The 23324-nt window shown below is 30.4% G+C and overlaps 3 protein-coding genes across 9 annotated transcripts; 2 read left to right on the top strand and 1 right to left on the bottom strand.

The window, feature by feature from the left end:
* Positions 1-440: 440 nt before the first annotated feature.
* On the bottom strand, positions 441-22560 carry LOC126768920 (uncharacterized). 3 transcript variants are annotated; one of them, XM_050487373.1, is made up of 13 exons: positions 22266-22560; positions 21919-22149; positions 21525-21719; positions 21330-21440; positions 21110-21163; positions 19885-19993; positions 19379-19496; positions 18869-19004; positions 7190-7329; positions 5605-5723; positions 4020-4174; positions 3246-3375; positions 441-2748 (listed from the first exon to the last, which is right to left on the bottom strand). In XM_050487373.1, the coding sequence occupies exons 2-13, from the start codon at positions 22082-22084 to the stop codon at positions 2457-2459; spliced, it is 1725 nt and encodes a 574-aa protein (XP_050343330.1). In that variant the 5' UTR covers positions 22085-22149; positions 22266-22560; the 3' UTR covers positions 441-2456. The 3 variants fall into 3 exon arrangements, with proteins under 3 accessions (XP_050343330.1, XP_050343331.1, XP_050343332.1); XM_050487374.1 differs by having other exon boundaries at positions 21143-21163; XM_050487375.1 differs by lacking the exon at positions 21110-21163.
* Positions 8580-9574, top strand: LOC126769048 (uncharacterized). Its single transcript, XM_050487598.1, has 3 exons — positions 8580-8840; positions 9085-9227; positions 9341-9574. Exons 1-3 carry the CDS (start codon positions 8686-8688, stop codon positions 9562-9564), a joined length of 522 nt encoding a protein of 173 aa, XP_050343555.1. The 5' UTR covers positions 8580-8685; the 3' UTR covers positions 9565-9574.
* Positions 14298-17445, top strand: LOC126769045 (uncharacterized). Of its 5 annotated transcripts, none has more exons than XM_050487591.1 (4): positions 14298-14374; positions 15294-15461; positions 16145-16302; positions 17009-17445. In XM_050487591.1, the coding sequence occupies exons 2-4, from the start codon at positions 15358-15360 to the stop codon at positions 17188-17190; spliced, it is 444 nt and encodes a 147-aa protein (XP_050343548.1). In that variant the 5' UTR covers positions 14298-14374; positions 15294-15357; the 3' UTR covers positions 17191-17445. The 5 variants fall into 5 exon arrangements, with proteins under 5 accessions (XP_050343548.1, XP_050343547.1, XP_050343551.1 ...); XM_050487590.1 differs by lacking the exon at positions 14298-14374 and adding an exon at positions 14403-14581; XM_050487594.1 differs by lacking the exon at positions 14298-14374 and adding an exon at positions 14404-14478.
* Positions 22561-23324: the final 764 nt, after the last annotated feature.

Here is a 23324-nt window from a genome sequence, read left to right as displayed (position 1 = left end):
TTTTTTTAATTAAGTATAATACATTTTTTGTCACCAAGTAAATATGTTTATTTTAGTTTTATCCTTACTATTAAAAACTGAGTCAAATATGACTATATTATTACATAGTGTATCCAGGTTTATTGATATTAACTGTTTAAGCATCAAACAACAAAATCAATTATCCAGTTTTTGTCTTAATAACCATCAATTTAAAAAAAAATAGAAAAATTTGTTTTTTTTTTTTTTCTATCAAGATAATATTATTATTTGTTTTTTGATTAACATCAACCCTTGAAATTAGAATGTAGTACATTTTATTTTTAACTTTGATCATGATTTAGCCCTGCAAAATAAAGTCAGATTCACTACTTTATCTTTTACACTTTAGGGGGAAGAGACACAGGTATAATTTGTCTTCGGTTAAATGAAATAAAATTCTTAAACATTTATTCTAATAGTTTATTTGTGCGATTACAAAATACAAAAGATTAACACGAAAAAGACACTCAATATACAGCAAATAATACAACAGTAATCATTTGTAATTAAATTAATATTTTAAATAACTTACTGGATTGAATACAGGACAAAAATCTCACTATAACATTGGAATTACAATGCAAAGTAACAATTTTCAAATGTCATCTTAATATTAAATGAATTCGTACAAAATATGTGTTGACAAAAAAATAAATATCGTCTATGATAAAATGTCAAAGGTAAGTAATAAAATGTGTGTAATGAGTAATGATTCATGTTCTTATCTACTATTTCTAAATAAAACTAATAGAAAACGCTATGAACTACATTTATGGTCTATTCATTTCATTAGAAGTTGTACAAAATAAAATGGGTACGTCATTTTTTATTATTTTTTATTTTCAGCTTATTTTGCTGCTCACTGCTTACTGCTACTTACTGGATTAAATAACAGCACCTTTCAAATTAAATTTATAACTGTTTTTACAAAGGTCATCTTTAAATAAAATACATGTCACTTTATACGTGAAAAAGACATTTTGTACAAGTTTTAATGAAACGAACGTTAATCACAACATTGCTCACACGGGGTAACAAATTTTAACGAATGATTATAACATTCAAATTCAACGTTCATATATATCAAATCGTTTTATAAATATAATGTGTATAAGGTATATCTAAGTTCAATATTATTATAAATAAATGTAACATTCCAGGCGACTAGACCTGTATAAAACAGCCGAAAGTAAAACCTTTGGTTTTCACAACAAATTGTAAAACATATCAATTTCTGAATATAAATATTTTCCCACATAAATAGGCCATTTATGGCAGAGGAATAGTTAGTTAGTCTAAAATTTTGTCTACATACTATGTTCTGGCAATAAAATCATAAAAAGGTATTTGACCAAAAAATAAATAATGAATATAGTGACTTTATAAAACTTTGGTAACTTTGTGAACTCCATTAGCACGTCGTTTTAATATTTTATACAACGAAGGGGGGTTTTCTCAACAATAGCCTGGCTATAATTATTGTAGAGGCAGCGTGGGCAGGCCCCCTACAATGTGGACCGACGACATAAAGAGTCTCGGGAAGCCGTTGGATGCGGGCAGTGCAAGACCGGCCAAAATGGAAATCCTCGGGGGAGGCCTTTGTCCAGCAGTGGACGTCTTTCGGCTGAGAGATGATTATTGTACCCTCATATTCTACTGGTTTGAAATTAAATAAATTTTTACCTTATGAGCGTGATACGAAAGCCTTATTTTAATATAAGAAGACACGTGATATATATATATATTTATTAAATGGAAAATTTGAAATCATGAACAACAATGTCAAATATTATTTTGTAGATTAGTTACATTCAAGTCTCAATCAGAAATTCATGGAAGGACTATAAAAACTTAACAAACCTTTTTCAACACACTTATTGGAAGATATTTAAAATAGATAATGGGAGGAATTCTACTGTGTAATACGATGTAACGTTAATAAAGTTGTAACATTAAAAAAAAACTGATGTATAACTAGTGTTTAATAGAATATAAATAAGTAAGTTCTATACTAGAATTCTAACAAGTAAAGTAAGGCAAGTGGACCTGTAATTTCGTCTAATTAATAACTACAATTATGTTTCTTCTACTTCTCTATAAAATGTGTTATTATAAACACGTCGTTCGGTTAAATGCCAGCTTCACAATGCAGTACTCGATGAATATGTTTTTTTCTATTTTTGAAATATTTCTGAACCGGTTGGGTCGTTTATTGATTGTACTTTATTATCATTCTGATGTTAGAATTTCCAATTTTAAAACGATTGTAGCGTCAATACAATAAAGCTTCGTATGAAGTGTGTTACATTTAAAAATTAGGTCATATATTGAGACGGTCCAAATGACCAATAAATTAATAAATAATTCGTTTATTCCTATAAAGTGTTTAAGGCCCACAATTATTGTGAAGAAAGATATTGTTACCGTCTCCTTGTTTAGTCTGTGGGCGGCGCCATGGCGCTGATGATCGCCTTCATGACAGCGGCCGCGGCCAAGGCGGCGTGCGGCTGCCAGTCCTTGCCACGAGTGCCGTCGCGGTAATCAGAGATACCTCTAATCGATATAAAACAGTCCTTGCAGTTGCCGACGACGCTGTCGAGCACGGCGTCCAGCTCGCAGTCGTATGCGAGTGCGCGCGCATGCGCGGCGAAGGCGGCGCGAGCCTCTCCCGCGCTCGCCACGGCGCGCCCGCCCGCCACCGGCGCGCAGTGCACGCGCGCGCTGCGGCTGGACGCGGACATTAAAAATAGAATCAATTCTTTCGTAGTTATATCACACGTAGTTTTTGCGTAGATATAAGAATTATATAATGAATTAGAAACAGATTACTAAACAATAAAAAAAAAAACACTCAAAAAAATTCACTGACAAAGTCTGTGGAAATATATAGTAGATAATAATAAATTAATTTCTTAGGATCAATAAGACTCATGTAGTCTCAGAAGCGATCACTTGTCGGTTGTTCTAATAAACTCAACTCTTTCAGTAGTTAGTAAAAAAAAAATAGATGAAAGGAGTGAAATTACTGTCAAGTCTAGTGTGCAGGGACTTCTATAAACATGGCAACAACAAAAGGGTATCGTTACATGCCGTGATATTGTTTGTTAGATATATTATTTTCACTACATTCAATTGATATAGCTCTGAATAAAAACTCAACTGAACTTATGCGAAGTGTGGTGGTCTAGCCAGTTAACACTATATTATATTTTAATTACACTTACATCGTTTCCCCTTGAGGTGCTGGGTGAGACACTTCTATGAATGCTCCTCCACCGACATCCACGCACAAGCGATCCGTGGCTTCTTCCGGGGGCTCCCATCTTCCTGGAACGCCCCTTAGACGATCCAATCCTGTAAACATATTTGTACATATGTATTTATAAAATTTAATTTTTTGTAGTAACCTTTATTTATATATTACAACAAAATGCCGATTTTTAATACTGACTAGCGCGAAGATAGATATCTTTTGTTTTTTTTTCCTGCCTGAGATGTTTCACTTTTTTGATGGATTAAAATGATATTCCTATTATACAGTAGAACGGGATTGTTTATTAAATTATTATTTAATATAAAGTGACAGTCCGTTAATGATCCCACCAACACACTGGATCAGCGAGAATTAAAAAGCTCAATAATTGTCCTCAGGAGTAGAGAAGGCAATTTTCCAGTAGTTACCAACTGGGGGATCATTATCATCCGTCACATGCAGGTTTCCAGTAAAACTCATCACCAGTGGCGCTAACTCGGAGTTCAACCCACGATCTCGACTCATTAATATTTAAAGTAAATAATTTTTTTTTAAGATCAGCTAAGTTTGTGGATACAGTTATTTATTATTATATTAAGACGAGAATGAAAAACAATAATAATAATCCCATTGTTTCAGTTGTTATGCGATCAATATATTTTTCTATATTGAATAGGTTGGAATTGCTTATAAAAGTTTGTAAATTATCAATAAGATCACATGAAACGTTGAAAAGTATAAGTACCTTCTTTAACATATATGCTCCATGAAGCAGATGTACTTGCGAGTCGTAAAGCGATGTGCTGCAAGAGGTAGTCCGCTGGCTTGTAGGGTTTCACCTCGTAGTCAAATCCGCCCTTGTCATTTCGTTCCGCTTTTTCGCAGAAAATATACACGTACCTAAAATATTTCCATTAGATTTATATTATAATTTTAACAATTTATATATGAATCCATCGTGGTATACATTCATAAGTTATTTTCCGCCAAGAGGAGATAACATGTGATTAATGATTTGCAATGTTAATAGAATGTTAAAAAGTTCACGAATCTGCTGATATATGTCCTTAAGTCACAGGAGTCTACTTCGTGTACAGGCCAATGTGCAGCTCAATGTCCTTAAATATAACGCCCGTGTATCGTTTGATATATAGATATAAGGACTTTCTGCTCTAGACCTGTCTCGTCGGAATTATGATGCCAATTCTGTTCCTACACTATAATGCTAAATTGTTTTGAATTTGATTAACTCCCGGGATTTAACAAATAAACAAATTAGTAGAGGATAACTTACATAATAGAATGAAAATATTTATATCATAAAGCATTACCAGGAATGCTGATACAGTTTTTCAATATAATTAGCAATAAGCATAAATTAAACAGTTTCCCTAATGCTACCTTTTTAGAAATCACTACGTCAATAGTGACGTTATTGGGCAGCTAATACTATGACCAATAGTCCAAAGTCCTGTTAAATATCAAAACGGTTCATTTATTAAGTCACGTCCTCGATATAATTTAAGTCCAATTTAGGTAGATAAAAATATATTGACTCAGAAAAACGAAAAGGTCCCTAACAGCATGATCGTGTTTTCCCTTTATTTTATTACTAATTACATGAGTTTACGTCTTAGTGTTGAACTCTGGTCATTAGAAGCAAGTGAAGGTTTTTCTATCCGTATGAACATGCTAACACGTGTAATGAACAACTAATACATACAAATAATTGTTACAAGTACACGGCCACGTTATAGTTTGGTGTGGTGGCCGGATCAGAATTTTATACATGTGATAATTTTCGTTTAATTGTTTTATTATAAAAAAAAAAATGTCGAATAATCGTTTTTCTAATACAATTCAGGAATCATCTTTTTAATCCGTTCATAAATAAGGAGCTGGCGAGCAAAAAAAATTCCGGGGTTGTGCTGATAGAGTTATTCGATAGATTTGGAAAGCACATGAAACCCTTGGTTTTGCCTTTAAAGTTTTTTAGAGCGCGTCGGAACTGACACACTCGGATTATGAGATTGAGAGAATGAAGAGTGCACCTGTTTTCGCACACACTTATACACTATAATATGTCTTGTCTTGTCTTTCTTGAGTCCGTCTTGCTCGAAATTGTCGTAATCTAAAAGCGTTAGTAATTGACTGTCGGAAACATGGATTTTCAATATAAGGCAATTGAAGTTGAACCTTAATCGGCTGGACCAAATTTTTGTACCTGAACAAAAGTTCTTAGCGATATGAACTTCAGTCTTTTTTGATAAGTGATATAATAAAAAAGTACTAAAATTGTCGCTGTCTATGTTTATAAATTTATAACATACTTATCTTGCAAATCCGAAGCGGGCGTCGAAACAACAACATCGCCTAGCCTCACATGCTTCGAGTAGTCTGTGTAGTGTGGAACCCCTCCGCCTACGCCTACCAAAAACACGTAATCCACCTACGAAGAATAACATTGATATATTAGAATACAACGGTGGGAATTACGAACAATTACTAATAAGATCAAATCAGCTGAAACGTCACGTAACCTAGCGCGTTATAAAATTTATAACCATCCACCAATTATCCAATCTAATGGGTAGGTGTAAAAAGTTGTCGCCTCCCAGCCAAGCAGACAAGCGAGAGTCTTATTATATTTAATAACAATAAATAACCCAGTTTGATTTGATTTGTTATTACCTTAAAGCATATTTGCAATTGAAATATCTATAAACTAAGTGCCTAAATGCAAAGGATAGGACGGAGAACAAAATTATTAATTAAGATGTTATGTAAAGTGTGATAATTTCTAGGCTTTACGTAAAAGTGGCGTCTATACATAAACCATATAAATATAAACGTCATGGTTTAAATTATTTATTCATTTAAATAAACATATTCAGAAATATGTAGACAATAATAAATTTCTTTAAACTAATATTTCTCTTTAAACGCGTCCCTGAAATAATCATAATCTCATTGGAATTCGTAAGCAATCGTTTAGTTATTTCGGAACTATTACTCTCGATTTAAACATCCGTACCGAAACATTCACAGATTTGAATTACGCCCGCAGGCACTTCACATAGTCGTACAAAGTAGACTTTGCCCGCAAGGGCACACTAAATTAAGTAACATCAAGCGGCTAATTGAATTTGATACAGAAGCACGTATTACACGTTTCTTTAAGGACATATTTCTTTGAGGACTAATTCATGTTGTAATTTATGAAACACATTTAATTAAATAAAGTAAAAGTAAAGTGACATACTGTAAATATCCCAATGAGGTAACGCCTCTTCACCTTTTAAAGTAAAGGTGTGTCACCTGAGAAACGTTGAGGAGCATATTCTAGTGGTTTAGTCCATGTAAAACGAACCAAAATTGAGGTCACTCAAAAAAGATCCTTAATTATATTTTTAATTTGCTGCTATCTTAAAAACGCATTTTTGTAAATGTTTCATGAAGAGTAGTTTTTCGGGGTTATTTTTGCAACAATTACTATTTAGGATACCAATCGCGTATTGTATAAAATTATTTTTAATGTAACGTTAAAAAAGTTCAGTTTTGTGATCTGAGCTGTTTTGTATTATACCTAAATGTAATTTACTGTAACGTTTTCATACTATATAAAACCGAAAAAATATTGTTATTATTATTTGTATTATTAATTACCTTAACTATTGAATTTGTTGTTACATATAAAACGTATAAAAAATAGGCGTACGTATTAAAAATATATTTTCTTTATATATTGAGAATAATATCGAGTTTCTTTTACCGAATTACTTAGTTCGGAATTGAGCGATAGATGGTTGATGATTTATAAATGTATAACAATCACTATAAAAACAAATTTTAGCACCATACACAAACGCGCACACACGGATACAAGAATTGCGATATTATAAGAAAACATCTTACCTTCTGGAAAATTCCGAGAAGCCTTGTTGTAGTGTTTCCGGCAGCTGTCATTGCTTCTCTAGTTCTTCCAACTGATGGCAACTTAGTGGTGACAACTCGATGACTGCCAATAGTACCCAAAGTATAGACATTTGATTCACCTGAAAAACATATATTATAATGAAAATAACGCAAAAATTAACTTAATATTATATTACTACGCTATATATTACATTCGTTAGAAAAAAAAACTGTTGTCCTATGATATATTTGTAGCTATATATTCACCATTGTACGAAACAATGAATTTAACGTTATCAAAAGTAAAATAACCTCTCACTTTAAAAAGTTTTTATGGACCGCCTCATAAAAAGCTACCTATATAATATCATGTGTATGAAATATGTTTTGTCCTCTTCAAATTGATTCGTAGTTAGTATTATTTTTTCAGTATTAAATTATATTTTTATTGTGATTTTGATTTATATTTTATATTTATTTTGAGTTTTTAACACAAAATTATAAGACATATTTTTTTATATATTTCACACACGGCCAATTAAAACCAGACAACTGATATACTGTATATACTACTTTTCTTTTGTAAATACATACTTATATAGATAATTACACCCAGACTCAGGACAAAAAGACATGTTCATGCACACAAATGTGCATGAACACAAATTCCTGGATGGGAATCGAACCCACAACCTTCGGCGTGAAAGGCAAATATTTACCAACCACGCCAACCGGCTCGACATATTCTAAAAAATAAAACTATAATTTCGGAGTAGTTTTACTGGTTCCGAGATGAAAGTGTATCGTTCCACCACTATATATGTAATTTTAGAAATATAACAAAATATTTGAAGAAATGAAGGTTGGGGGGACCGGTGTAATATATTAGGTGAATATATTAGATCATACAAGCAATTATTATTTTACTATTAAGATTTGTTTTTGCACCTCTATTAAAAATAGCATTTGGTAGTCTTCTAATGTTATATATATTTTTAATATTAACAACGTCACGATACGTTTGTTTATCTTTGACGTGCTAAAAACACAAAACGCATCTATTAGATAAACTTCAAGAGAAAAGCGCGTTGAAATCAAAATTCTTTCTTTGCGCCTCTACGTTACTCCAAATATCAATGTATTGTAGTATCAGCGGTGTGCTCATAGTCTGTCATTTACGACTGCCTTATATAGTATTAAATATATTATATAGATATTGAGGTTTTATTCATCTGTAAAAGGAATTAGTTACTTAATAATTACTGTTAAACTGACACGTGCATATTAGACACCAAACGAAATGAATATTTGTTATGAATCATTATAATACTTAATTATATATATAAACATATATATCTACGTATTGTATTTACAAATGTATCATTAGTAATTTATTCATGAAACATTAAACACGTAGTTGACATTTATTGAAAATTAATCAAGTAGTTTGTATAAATTCGAGTTTCTTTTGGATTTAGTAAAAAGAGTGAAATATTATGGAGATTATTCTATATACAATCATTTTCGGTTATCTTTTTATTCGGACCGAATTGAAACCGATCGATGAAAGTGTTACTCTTAAACTTCCTATAGCTATTGAAAGTGGAATGAACATTATACTCGGAGGAATGTTAACCGACGAACGTGACCAGTGAGTACATTATTTCCTAAAAGTCCTTTGAACAATTCGTTGGGAATTTCTAACTGAGCCAACATGAATCTCGTAAATATTACTAAGTGTTTTATCTAGTTAAGGCTCGCAGACGTATTCGTAATTTCAAAGATTTTCGATTCAAGGAAATAAAGATCAGTGTAATCGATTTGACAACTTTTAAATTTATCAATGCTTTGTTTTTAGCATGTTAATATATATAACTTAAATATTTAACTTTCAGATTAAGCTTAACATTTTCGGGGAAAAATATGAGTCCACAAGATGAGTGCCACGTTAAATACATTCCTGAAAAAAAAAAGTTTCTCCTAACCAACGACGGCATAGAAACTTCTGTTTCCTTGCCGAAACCGAAAGTTATATCATGTAAGTATAATAAGCAATCATAATTCTACTCATCGCATCTAATCAAAGAAGAAAACGATGCTTAATATTTTATTATAATAATTGTAAATTTTATTAATAACTATATGTTGCAGATCCTTCACCATTCGTTCTGCAATTCAACGCCAGAACTGTATTTGAAAATGACACAGATAAACACGTAATGGAATTATATTACGAAGGAGCTGGAATCGTCAGGGGGTCTTTAGGAGAATTTATTAACTTCCATTCTTTTGATTTAGTCGATTCTATTACCGTGAAAGGATTCTCAAATGTTCATAATGTTACGTTTAGCTTTAAAAGAGAAGAAAAACAGTAAATTTTAAAATAAGCAAAGCAATCATTTAATGTATTATATACAAAATAACTTTATTATGTAAAATAAATGTTGCAAGTTCAAGTTGCATATTTGAATCTAGTCAATAGAAATTTTAAGTCAATTAGGTGAATGTATTTCGGCTGGTCCGAGAGTTTTAGTTTTAATAAATCAATGTTTTTTTAAATAAATGCCTGTGATTTCATTTGTTTCAACAGAATTGTTTTTTAATTATTTTATTATGTTATGTGTTATTAATATGTTTATATATTTAAAAAAAATATATTTTAAGGATATTCTAAATTTGGCTTGGAATTTTAAATTCAGATGAATATCAAGTTTTAGTTACGATATAATTACCTTAAAACAAATACTTTATAGGATATTAAGCTTCATAGAAACCATGTCTGAAAACAGACTATCAACATAGCGAGAAAACGGTACAAAATAATTTGCGTCATAATAAACTATGAAAATTTGTATCGTAAGAACTCCAAGTGTAAATTCAAATAAACGATATTGTCACACAGGTCTTCCTGTTAAGAGATCGCGTCTACATAATTGCGGCACAGACTTCGAAATATTATCTTCCTTATAAGTTATAATTTACGCACTTGTTCGAACAAGAATGTTTATAAATACTCATTGCATTGGAGTCACTTCGGTGTGTTCAATTTAGTATTCAATTTAGCGCTTATCATTTAGCTTGTTCTTAAACTTTAAATGAAGGCACGTATGTATAACGGACAGTTGAATGAAATATTTTATTTTTATCATTTTATTATTACTTATTGGAGTAATCAAAGTATAAGGAACACATACGTTCACGTTTTATTATTTTAATAATAAATTGTAATTATGATTTAGATGGAATGTAATAATTAGGTTCCAAATTGCTTACAATCTTGTTAATATTTTTTTATTTAAAAGTCATTTTAAAATCTAAATTGAATTCAACCGCACGGCTCGATTTGAATTTCTAGTGGGTGTGAGAATCCATGATGTCTAGGCTAACAGGTTATAAATGCACATACAATATAAATTAACCTTGAAAAACTTGTACATAATAAGGTTTTATATGTGCACTTATAATTTGAAATGTAATTAATGTTACCACGATATTATTGTTTTATTATTAGTGATACCTAATAAAACGCATATGTTTCAATTTAAGCGGATATTATTTTCTCGTTAGTAAGTTATTTTTAATTATCGAAATTTAAAATCAAAACTGGTTGCTCTTCTTTTTGTTTAGATTACAATGAAACGCTATGTATGAGTTATGACTTTGGATTTCTGTATTTGAGTTTGCGTCCTGGCACGTGTTGTGTTTTGCAGTCCCAGGCCTTTCAGATCGAGGCTGTGTTTAAATAATTTTTATTCATACAGTTGCGCTCATTGTTTTTGTAACTCTTGTCGAAAATATTCTTCGTACTCCTACGCCAGATTCGGAAATAAGGTCCACCAAACCCAGTACCTATATGATATGTATGATGATTGCATTGATAAGTTACTTTTATACTAGGAAGACATGATTACACAAAAAAAAATTGAAACGATGACTAATTATAACTAGATTTTTAATTATTAGTAATTAATAAAAATTACTTTACTTAGGACTGTTTTCGAAAGATAAAATCTTATTATCAATGATTAATCTTATGACAATTTTGAGAATAAAATAAATAATGGCTAACTTGCCATTGAATACAAAAATAAATTTCACATCTTTCCATTTATAAGTGTCGAAGTCTCGGGACATCTTGTGGCCTTGACTCTAGGATGTCTCATGTCTCGAGACTTAGGTATTGAGAATTCCCAAACTCTAATGGGTATGCAACTAACGTATGCTCGACAACGTTTACCTGCTATGTATTTATGTATAGTATAAATTCCTGATAAATGATAAATAATTAAAATAACATTTTCTCACTTTTATAAAATTGTGCAAGTGATTGTGTAATGGTACCCAAGCAATGTGAACATCTTGAACATCTTCATATAATACATAGTTATTATAAAAATACGAGCTTTGTTGTTTTAAAAGTAAAAAAAACTGTTATTATTATATGTTGATACAATTATAAACTAGATATAACTAAACCTACATTATATTATATATTCAATGCAAGGCAAATCAAATACTAATGGTATTAATACAATTGATTTGTAACATTACAAATCGGAGCTGTTCATATACAGATGGTAACTTCAAAAAACTTATGGCGAGACATATTTTTTTATTATTAATACGTTGATTATATATATACAAAGTAAGCAAATTTCCTGCAACTATTTTGATAACATTAGATTTGTGAATCAAAAAGTTAAAGAATACAATCACTTAATTAATACATGTATAATAAATTCATGCTAGTAATTGTTAATTTATTATAATTTTTTTTTAATTATAAATCAATCGATGAATGATTCATTAATAACAAAACCACGCGACTGTTTAAGATGTTATTTATTATTAAGAAGCATATTATTAACTAGCTTAACAACTGCTCACTGCTCAAAACATAAGTGGTTTGGTATTTTGCAGGCTGGCCTAGGTTGATAACGTCCACCGTCACGGCAGTATGCGAAAGCGATCCCGTGGCGCTCCACGTAAAGACGGAAAGGGTACCGCTGCTTTTTTAGTGGGTATTCCGATGTTCTGGGCGCACTCGGCGCCTTGTACACCGGCGAGCCCTACATACCCCCGCCCCCCACTGTTCCCATGGGGGAAACGCGTAACGCGTTTTTCTAGAGTTAAATAATAAAAAAAAGGTTGATAACGTCCACAAGTTATTCTACAGGATTATTTAAATGCAGCTGAACCGATGAAACACAAGGTCTCAGATCCCATGTTTAGTCTCATTCATTTGCGGTGTAAATAATATATACCCAGTGCCTGGGCACCTGTAGCGAAGGTGGCCTCTTGCTACCTATAACTTAGAGGTGCGATAGTAACAGTGAGGTCCTTCAAAATCATTCTCTGACGGCTACCAACTATTATATTTAAATAGGTATTTCGTACTTCTTTACGATCTCCTTCAAATTATGGAAAGTTACCTTTTCTCTCTCTCTTTTTATCGAAATATAAAAATATAAGATACAATTATAGCATACTTTTATATAGCACATAGTAATCAGAAGAATAAGAACTACTTTGTACGAAACTCTTATACATATCTTATTGTTAGTTAAAATGTGTAATCTGTGTATCTTTTAGTATAGTGAAAAATCTTCTAAATAAACATTTATTTAAAAAAATACTATCAATGCCTTAAAAATTACTAAAATTGATATTTTCTCCTCTATTTAAGCGTAACGCTTTTTTACGCAGGTAATATACATGACTCAGGCCCATGCAACGGTGAGATATTGAGGACATATTTTATGAGATGTAGCTTATTATGTATGTGAACGTAGCTTATCTCAGTCCACCTCAGTCCCAATGTAAGCGATATGGAATGTTGTTGAATATCATTAAGACTAGTATTCTATACCCTAAACTAGTAGAATGCATCGGTTTATTTATCCAATTCTCAACCTGTGGCCTGCTGGGCTTTTGTAATTAGCCCGCCATTTTTTTCGCTGGAAAAATGGCTTTACGCGTTTCCCTCACATGAAGTGGGGGTAAGTATGTGGGACTCGCCGACGTTGAAGGCGCCGGAATACCTACTAAAAAACCAGCGGTACCCACATAATATTTTTGGGGGACGCCACGGGATCGCTTGCGCATACTACCGTGACGTCCCGACGGTAGGCCCGCTTCTGCAGACCTTCTATGGGTACTCGGTGTGAAGAGACCCCCTAGCCCCTAGTTGGCCCGCCTGGTGTTACTTTATTTTCAACTATTTTAATTTTCTTTTTTTTTTAACACCTTAATCGTTTGAATTAATCAGCTGTTTGTGACCGGGCACTGCAGTGTTTCAGGCGTCAGGAATTTATAAAAAATGTTAAAATATACGTGATAAATACGTTCAGTTATATATTTGTAACAATCCCGAAACCAACGAAATTATTACATAAAGTATCACTGATCTCATATCGTGGGGGCCAAATATTTTTTTATACTTTTTAAAAATTCACAATCTTTAGAGCTTTGAAAGAGTAGTTAGAAAGGTGAAAGAGAGTTATAAATTTGTATGACAAAAGATATGTTTTTTAATGGTATAACTATTTTAAATGTCTATTGCAAAATTTATACTGAAAAGACAAATTAAACAGCCAAGACCACCAGATGATGCAGCGCGTTTCGAAAGTTTTAATGTATAATATTACTATATAAGAGGCTGCGTTTCGCAGTTCTATCAGCTTTAAATTTGACGAAAGCCTATTGACGTTACAAGCGTGAATTTCATGTTGTTGAAGAAGATTAATAATTAATCCATTGTGTGCTTACCACTAAAGGCCACACATTCTCTTGAAATTGCGTTTTTGGTTTTTTATTATCATTGGCATTTAATATTAGGTAGGTACAGCTTTAATATTGCTCTAGCTCATTTTACCATGACATATAATGTAGTTAAACGCTATTGGACACCTTTAATAACATCACAATATAAATTTGTATTACTAAATCAAATTTTCCGTATTAATGAATGACTAATTTTTTATAAGAAATTTAAATATATTCACAGTACGGTTTATATTCTCTTACCGTATTCAAATAAATTTTATTCGTTTTATGTAAACCATATTTTTATATATATAAGGCTCAATCTAAGAAATTTATTTCCAGTTACATTAGTTGTGCTATTGGACTGACGTCTCGCTGTGTAGTCGTGAATGCGGTGCGAAGGTAGCTGTAATCTCAAAGGTGTGTATTGTATTTCCATATATACCGTTCAGTGAGCGTGTTTGTTTTGGACATTACGTCATCTCCGTCAATGCTACATTCCATCTGTAAATCTTCATTGATAGGTAGTGGAAAAAAAACTTTTATAGAAACTGACGTGTGTGATTGAGTTGGTGTATATTAATAAATATAAACGATGCTTAAAACTTGTTTTGAGTGCTTAACAGGGTGAGATTATTTACGTCGTATGTAAAAGAGTTTTGCTAATAACCTATTTAAAAAAGTAAATCGTATGTTGTATAATTTATCTGTATTCTATTATACTGCACAGGCAATTATTGTATTTATAATGATCGATGCAGATTTCAGAAATATATAATTTTGAAACTCAAAGTTTTCAATCAGTACAAGCTCCTAATAGGTCAATATGTCTATTTAAGTTTTGAGACCTAAATATATACGCACAAGTGGATAAACAACAATTTATTGATATAGTTGAAGTGTTTAAGAAAAATTAACATTTATACCTCGACACATTTTAAGTTTATGATTTTTTAGTTTCATCCCAGTTTACGGAATATGTCAATGTCAAAATGTCATATGTCAAACATTTATTAGGTAGCTAATGTTCTTTTTAAAACGACACGCCTGACGCCAGCGTAATGTGAATTTGTATAAAATGACTAAGGTATTATAAAATGTTAAATGAAAACTGAAACAAATAATGATTTCACACTTCTGTAATTCAATCTTGTGTCTAAAAGGAAATACCTTATAAACTCAATTTCAACTGAAGTATACGGTACGGTATTGGTAGGAGTATAATATTGAGGTGAATAATTTTACACAAATTTTACGGTGTCAATACGACTTTAAATGCTCACACTAAATCTGAAATATATTTACATCCTACTATAAGTGATTTCTTAAATACTTTTAGTACTAGCAGCCGCGTAGAACATGATACATACGAGACGAGATTAAACGGACATACGCAGGTAACGATGTGGTCAACAATAGGAAACGAAGAAATATTTAAGTTACCGAGACCTTTGAAGAATGACGACATAATAAGTATACGTGGAAACATGACAGAAAATAAAGATAAGTATGTATACACTTTAGTTTTGCAATCTTAATCTAGATAGATAGGATATAAAGCAATTTATTAAAATAGCCAACTAAGATAAAAATAAATTTTCCGTTTAGAGCATATATAATATCTCATAATCATTATTATCAGATGTTTATGATGACAATTAGTATGCACAGTGTAATTTGCCTATTAAGTGTGTTAGGAAAACATTTAGATCATAAAGTATCTTGATAGAAAATAGAAATATTAAGAATATATGTTACACTCGCATTGTGTAAAAAAAAGCATCACTCAATCATTCACATAATTAAATTTAGACATTGACTGCTTTACTTATAAAAATTATTTAGCAGTTGATTGCAAATGATGTCAATGCTGTCTTCTTTTGAATATCAAATCAATAATGATATAAAGAGTGATATCATTGTTTAACAAAGCAACAACTAAACAATGTTTATAAATAACGCCATGAATATATAAATGATACATTCAAATCTTTAAATTATTTTTTTTTTTCTTGTTTACTTACTGTTGTAAAGTAAATGCAGAGAAATATATTTTCTGTAGCAACATACTGCCGTCATAATAGATTCCCATAAAATATTAAAATATTGCTCTTTAAGCACCTTAAGACTCAAATTTTTGTAAGTAAAAGATAAATTAAACTACATTTGAGTATTTGTTTATTTTTCCAGCTTGATCTTTAATTTAAAAACTGGTATACCTTCACAAAATAATCAAGATTTTGCCATACAAATGAAAATAGATTTTATTGAGGATATTATTACATTAGTAACAAATAATAGTGGACCAAGAGATCCAGAAAGTCAAAGGCCTTCAAGAATACTGAACAGTTAGTAAAATTATTTAAATATTTCATATTATAACATTCATTGTCTTTTATTACATTTTTCTTTATTTTAATTTCACACCTATCCATTAGTCGGCTGCTCTTACGGTAGCCAAATTAATGTCTGTTTTTTTATAACAGCAGACTGATATACATATATATAATTTTAAATAAATGTATATATACATATAATGTATTATGTAATGTAAGCCAAGATGGCGCAGTGATTAGAATCGCGGGTTCAAATCCAGGCAAGCACTAAATTTTCGTTTTCTTAATTTGTGCTTATAATTCATCTCGTGCTTGGCGGTGGAGGTAAACATAGTGAGGATCTTGCATTTGCATGTGTGAAATTTCACTAAAATTATGCCACTTGTGTATTCCACCAACCCACATTGGAGCAGCATTGTGGAATAAGCTTCAAGGAGAGAAGGCCTTAGCCCAGCAGTGGAATATTCACAGGCTGTACTTACTGTATTATCTACATAATACACCAACAGTTGGGCAGGAACCGAATCCTTGAAGGCAGGGTCACTGCCAAATGCAGCAATTTTTTTTTATATTTGAAATATTTCTCAGATGTATATTGGGAACTACATTTAAACTAAATTTATACTTTAATATTAAGAAATCTCTAAAATAACTTTTTTAAACTTTAAAATATCTTTTACACAGTTGTACTAACTGTATTTATGAACTTTTTTTCTAGGTTCCGACTTCAAGTTGAAATTACAAATAAGAAATTATGAGGATTCAATACTTATAGACATCGCTATTGGAGATTATTCTCTCGATTCTTTAGAACTGGATAGAAATACATTAGACAACATCACATTTTTTACAATAAGCAATGTAATCAAAGTTGAAGAATTGACATTTACTTATGTGTAATTTTTTTAATTATTATTTTGTGTATTTGTTGATGTATGAATACTATTTTACACCTAAGTATATTTTGTGTTGTACTCAACATGTTTCCATTAATTTCATCAGTATTAATTTGTTAAGAACAGCGAGCATTTTAAAACAATCTATATTATAGTAATAAAACATATTTTTAAGAATGAACCCACCCATGTTATGTTTAATGCCTTTGTGAAATGTTATTGTTCTGTATTTTTATTAAAGTGTACTATGTTGATATGACCTGTGAAGTTTATTTTATAATATTTTATGAAGATATAACCAATAAATAATTATATAATGTATATTTCTATACCAACCTTGTTTTGTTTCTTACATGATTTTATTTATTTAAGATGTGTCCAATAACTACTCTTTTAATTTATTATATAAAAGGAAAATGGTCACAGTAGACATTATAAAATCAATATTTAACACTGATCTCTAAGACTATCATAGCCGAAGGTTTTCCGAATCTCCATTTGTTTTTTCCCTGACGACAATGAAGTCAAAAGGAGAGTTTATGATTTCATTGGGCTATGGCTGTGTTTTTTTTTTATATAGAATAGGAAGGTGGACGAGCATATGGGCCACCTGATGGTAAGTGGTCACCAAACGCCCTTAGACATTGGCATTGTAAGAAATGTCAACCATCGCTTATAGCCAATGCGCCACCAACCTTGGGAACTAAGATTTTATGTCCCTTGTGCCTGTAATTATACTGTATATTTGTATATTTTTTCCTATATTTCTTTTAAACTATCAATAATATTTTACATAATATGAATTATTATTAAAAGCGTCTTGATCGTCCGTTAATTATATTACAGTCCATACGACTTGACAATATAATAAATACGGCGTCCTCTAGGGGGGATAAAATCCTGTATTAAATTGTATGTCATGCCATACCAAGTTGAACCACTTTTTTGGATTATCTTGATAATTACCCTAAATTAATAAAATCGTATATCAACCTTTTTCTTTATATAATACGACGCTAAAAAAATCAAAATGGCCGATTGTATAGATAAAACTTAAATAAAATTTTGCATTGGCACTACACAATTTCTCGTGAAATTAAAACCTTAGGAAAACAGGAGAGGAGATTCGATAACATGCAAATTGAAAAAATAAATAAAATAAAAACTAAATTAGCTAAAATTTCAAATTATAAACAAAAAATTAAAGTTTCTCAGATAATATTAATTGAATATATTAAATATATAATAAAATATAGTAAAATTAGATTTAAATTTAATCAATATATACATTTTGTATTAATGTGTTTATGATTTATATCTGTATGCATTTTTCCTTTAGCCTTCAAACACTTTTAAAAGGGGAATTTTAAAAATAAGTAGTTAATATAAAATTTTACTTGTATGTGATAAAGCTAAGAGTAAAATTTTATGTACAAATACAGAAAGCGGCTGGACCCGATTGGATGTGGAAAGCGGAAAATTGATAAATTTGGCGCACCATTTGAGAGGCACATGATTTGAGAGGTGTGCCTGGAATAAATATGTGTTAAATTACAGTCGCTTACTCACCTTTCATATGGGAACACAAACGATTGATACTTATTTGTCGAAAAACTGGTGAGTGAGTAGTACCAGTGTAAATGATGCAAATAGTTTTTCAATTATTATATTAATGTACTTACCGACAGTAGTGTATCGGACATACGTCTCTTGATTGTCCATCATCGCATCGACGGCTTGTTTCTCGCAGTACAGAGCTGTCACAACGGCTATAGTGGGTTGTCGCGACGAACACAATGTTGGCATTTGTTTTACCACCTGAAGGAAACATTAAGATGAAACAGAATTATAAAATAATATATAAATAAGTAATAGCTAAGGACACAAATAACTATTTACGGAGATTTTTTTGTGCCATTTATCTTTCCTGACTGCATTAAGACTCTTAATCAATAATAATCGTCATTAAGATTCATCAATTCCGGGGCAGCTTATATAAATTAATTAGCTAACTAAATTTTATTCCATAAAAAAAACAATAAAGATAGTGCAAAAAAAAGGAGCGTTTTCCAACTCACTGTGTCAAAGTTGACGTCATCGAATAACACAATACTTATTTATATTATGTGAATATTATATCATGGCTAGTATATGGCAATATAACATAAAAAAAATATATGAATGATTCTTACTTGTGTATCGATACTGTGCTGACGTACATACACACCGTCGGACATTAAACGTGTTAATCCTTTTTCTTCCAATGACTCTAGAGCATCTTTTACTTCAGTCTTTGACCATTTTCCAGCACTAAAAAAATGTATCTATTTAAGCATAAATTTTAACGGACTTACGTATGATTGTATATTCTAGTTAAATATAATAAAAGAGATTCAAATACGTATTTAGTAAATTATTGCATTTTTATATTATTCCACAAACTTCTATCAGCACAACAATCGTTCTGGAGATACAAAAATCGCGGTCGATTGATTGTGGAAGATCACAGTGGCAACATAAAGGTTCAACAAAATTTCTTAGATTCGGTTGAATAATTAAATAATCTGGCAATCATTATATTTATCGCTCTTTTTACCAGAATAAAAAAGGATCCTTTGGTGTCGTTAAACTATCTTTTCTTGTAATCGCATCATGTGGGTAGTGTGAACAAGATCTTAAATCTTGCTAAAATACTTACGTCACAAAGTCTTCAACAGAAAGTGGATTAGGATAGGCATTTTCGATCATATCCAGTACTTTTTGCTCCGATATAAAGGTTTGGTTTACTATGCTATCTTCGATGAAAGCTGAAAAAAAGTATAATGAGTTGAAAATTAATTCGCTTTAGAATAACGAGTAATATGAATCCTAAATTCATGCAATGCAATACAAAGCCATTGTAAAATTTACTAAACAATTTACGTTCAATTCATTTATTCAAAAAAACATACATTAGTTAACACTTATTTTATGAACTGTTTAATTTTGTTGTTGATTATAAAAAAATGTAACAACGAATTTTGCAATAGACACCTTTAACTGGTAACTTTTATAAACATAATTACTTAATTTAAATTCTTTACACATATTATTGTTTATTTTATTTTTTGTAATTTTGTACATGAGTCTTGTTACTTAAATAAATAAATTATTATTATTACACATTACTGGGGCATTTTGATAATAAGTCTTACTAAATTACCTATAGTGAGCTACGATGTTAAACATAAAAAGTATTAAGATTCTTTTTATATACACAGCGAGTATTTCGTTAATGGAAATATTTGTTTTTCTTAATTTTCAGTCAGTATTTGGAAATAGCAAGTTAACAAAACCAAATGAATTATTACTTATTAGAATGTATTTACACATAACAGTATTTATAAACTTCATCTATTATTATTTCTTATATTATTAAGTCTGGCTCCTGTCAAAATTTAAGGCCACTTCCACATGCCAAATGCTTGTGCAAAATGTTTGCACACACTTTTGGTGCAAGTGTCAATACAATTTTGCATATGTACTAAATATTATAAACTAGCAAATAAAAACTAGTTTTTTAAAAGGTAGTTAAAAACTACTTTTATTTTACTTACTTTAAGTAGTACTTTTTGATATTTATATTTTATATAATATATATGTATATATAATTATGTTGCAATATCACAAAAATACAAAAAAAAACCCTGGTTGGAATGTATCACTCAAGCTATGTGCAAATTAGAATATGTAGTGAAAAGTGTAACAAATCATTTCTAGATTTATGTGAAATTTTAAACATGCTTCAGATATCAAGTATATTATGTTAGTTAAAAAGTATATTATTATCATCTTATATTAAAACATCTAAAAATAATGTACATTATTAATATATACATCATCTCAACATAACATGCTTATTATACTAAAAATAATATACATACAACCATTATAATACTTGTATATAATTGCCTTACTCGTAATATCACCATTTGCTTCTGTGGCATAAAATTAAAACAATATGTCTGTATTAAAAAAAATTAAAGCAATAAATAATAATAAATTCAAATATTTATTTATCTTTTGAGAAAGATATACTTTCATTTTGTCTTTTTGAGAAATATATTATGATATTATAAGTGTATAAATATTTAATAAACAAACCTGGAGGCGGTGGACCACTTCCTTCTTGTCTTAGTTCAACTTCTAAAAGTTTCAATTGGTGATATTTATTTTGCATTAGCTTAATGATCTTCTTTATGAAGCCAACATAATCTGCAATTATTAAATAACATCAAATAGATATGCAAAACATATGCATTTATTAGTTAACTAATTTAAATATGAAAAACAATTTACCTTTAGGAAAATCTTGAGGGCTAACTAGTTCACGGAAGAATGCTTGCGCTTCATGGGGGCATTCATTTTGAGTAACTTCAGGTTTAAACCAAAATCTGAGTGCTCTTGCTTCTCGTGTATGGTTACCAGTTATACCAGATACCAAGTAAACACAGAACTCTAGCTGAGCATGGCATGGTTCTGTTACACCATTTTCTGAAACAAAAAAAATTAAAATTAATCCATTAATTTATACAACAACTTTAGACAAAACTATTATTGTATTTCCTTTTTCCTCAATAAATGATAAGACATTTATTGAGGAAAACATTTCAACAATTATAATTAAAATGTTCTACTAAAAGAATAACAATAATCACCACATAAATTTATAATAATTTAATTTAAAACTAACCATATACTTTTTCCTTATTTATTATTATGCCAGTATGATCACCTCCAGCTACATGTATTTTATCACTAGGTTCTGCTTCTATGACCTTCCTTTCAACTATCAATATAGTAGATGTGGGTGTTTTACTTTTTGGGGTCATTATAACTTTTTCTTCCAATTCTGCCATGATTATACTTCCACAATTCCAATAAGAATACTCTTAGCTCTTTAATTCGTAGTCGTTACTCACTCCTGTATCAGCAAAACAAGCGATGATTCATAGTTTTATATACTTTTTTAAGACTTCTTATAAATTATATTTAACAACCTACTTTAAAGTTGAGGCACAAGGTTAAAAACAGGCTTACCTTAAGTTCTAGTAACTTGTTAGATCAATTACTCGTGACTCTTAATAAAAGGGCGGATACGTATGATAAATGGAAAAAGAACTATAGCAACAAGCTACAGTGACTGACAAATCAAGCAAAAGTTAACAAGTTATGACCGAAAATTTTACTTTTTTCTGTCAGTCCTACTAAATTTAATGAAAAAATATTTAAATACAAACAGTATCTTTGTATACAACAGTATCTCGTTCAACGCACTATATGTCAACTATTGAACTTTTAATTTCTTATTTCATTCGGATTGTAAAGTTTATAGTTCTCAATCATCATACTTATTATCAATGCCAAATCATCTGTCATGATCATACAAATAATTGAATGTCAAATGTACAGAGTAGATAATATAAAATAATATGGACACTAAGAGCACATAATACATATATATGTATATTTATTACTTTATTGGAAAACATAATTTTTTATAACATTATATGTTTGTAAAAAACACTGAAACAATATATCTTTATGATATAGGTATCCATTTAGAAAACATAACTGTTCAGATATTGTAAATATTTAAAATTTTAGTCAAGTATATGGCCATATATTCATCCAATGAAGTAATAAAGTGTCTGCATCTATGTCCTTATGGATAGCGGTGTCTTGGGGATAGCAATTATTCTGTATGACAAGGTAATAGGCAACGAAAAGGTATAAGGCAACGAAAATGAATCCAACACCCTCACAAAACATGAGCCACAGGACTACACTATTCTAATCGAAGCAGGAGTATGATAAAAATAATAATGCCAATAGATCTACTGTATTATGCACTACTAAACAGTTATTTATTTTAAATAAAAAATGTGATATTGTTATATTACAATTGTACTATATACTATTAGTTTGACGGTGTACGAATTTGAGTATAAAATTCAAGAATCTGATTCGAGCGGACCAGGCCCATTGCTTCATCCAATCTCGCACATACCTTATATCCTGCACATTTGGGTATTCTTTCTTGAAAATATTCTTTGAAACTGGAATCGACCCGAATGTTTATGTAATTAAAAAGCAAAA

The sequence above is a fragment of the Nymphalis io genome, chromosome 6, assembly GCF_905147045.1.
Source record: "Nymphalis io chromosome 6, ilAglIoxx1.1, whole genome shotgun sequence".
NCBI classification, from domain to species: Eukaryota; Metazoa; Arthropoda; class Insecta; order Lepidoptera; family Nymphalidae; genus Nymphalis; species Nymphalis io.
This window is presented reverse-complemented; position numbering and strand designations above follow the sequence as displayed.

Excerpts from the sequence above, each read along its gene's own strand:
- LOC126769048 (XM_050487598.1), top strand. The coding sequence starts at position 8,686 with ATGGAGATTATTCTATATACAATCATTTTCGGTTATCTTTTTATTCGG. Across the intron at positions 8,841-9,084 it reads TTAACCGACGAACGTGACCA|ATTAAGCTTAACATTTTCGG; the intron begins GTGAGTACATTA and ends TTTAACTTTCAG. Across the intron at positions 9,228-9,340 it reads GAAACCGAAAGTTATATCAT|ATCCTTCACCATTCGTTCTG; the intron begins GTAAGTATAATA and ends TATATGTTGCAG.
- LOC126769045 (XM_050487590.1), top strand. The coding sequence starts at position 14,550 with ATGCTTAAAACTTGTTTTGAGTGCTTAACAGG. Across the intron at positions 14,582-15,293 it reads TGTTTTGAGTGCTTAACAGG|TACTAGCAGCCGCGTAGAAC; the intron begins GTGAGATTATTT and ends AAATACTTTTAG. Across the intron at positions 15,462-16,144 it reads ATGACAGAAAATAAAGATAA|CTTGATCTTTAATTTAAAAA; the intron begins GTATGTATACAC and ends TTATTTTTCCAG.
- LOC126768920 (XM_050487373.1), bottom strand. The coding sequence starts at position 22,084 with ATGGCAGAATTGGAAGAAAAAGTTATAATGACCCCAAAAAGTAAAACA. Across the intron at positions 21,441-21,524 it reads CCCTCAAGATTTTCCTAAAG|ATTATGTTGGCTTCATAAAG; the intron begins GTAAATTGTTTT and ends TAATAATTGCAG. Across the intron at positions 4,175-5,604 it reads GCTTCGGATTTGCAAGATAA|GTACGTGTATATTTTCTGCG; the intron begins GTATGTTATAAA and ends GAAATATTTTAG.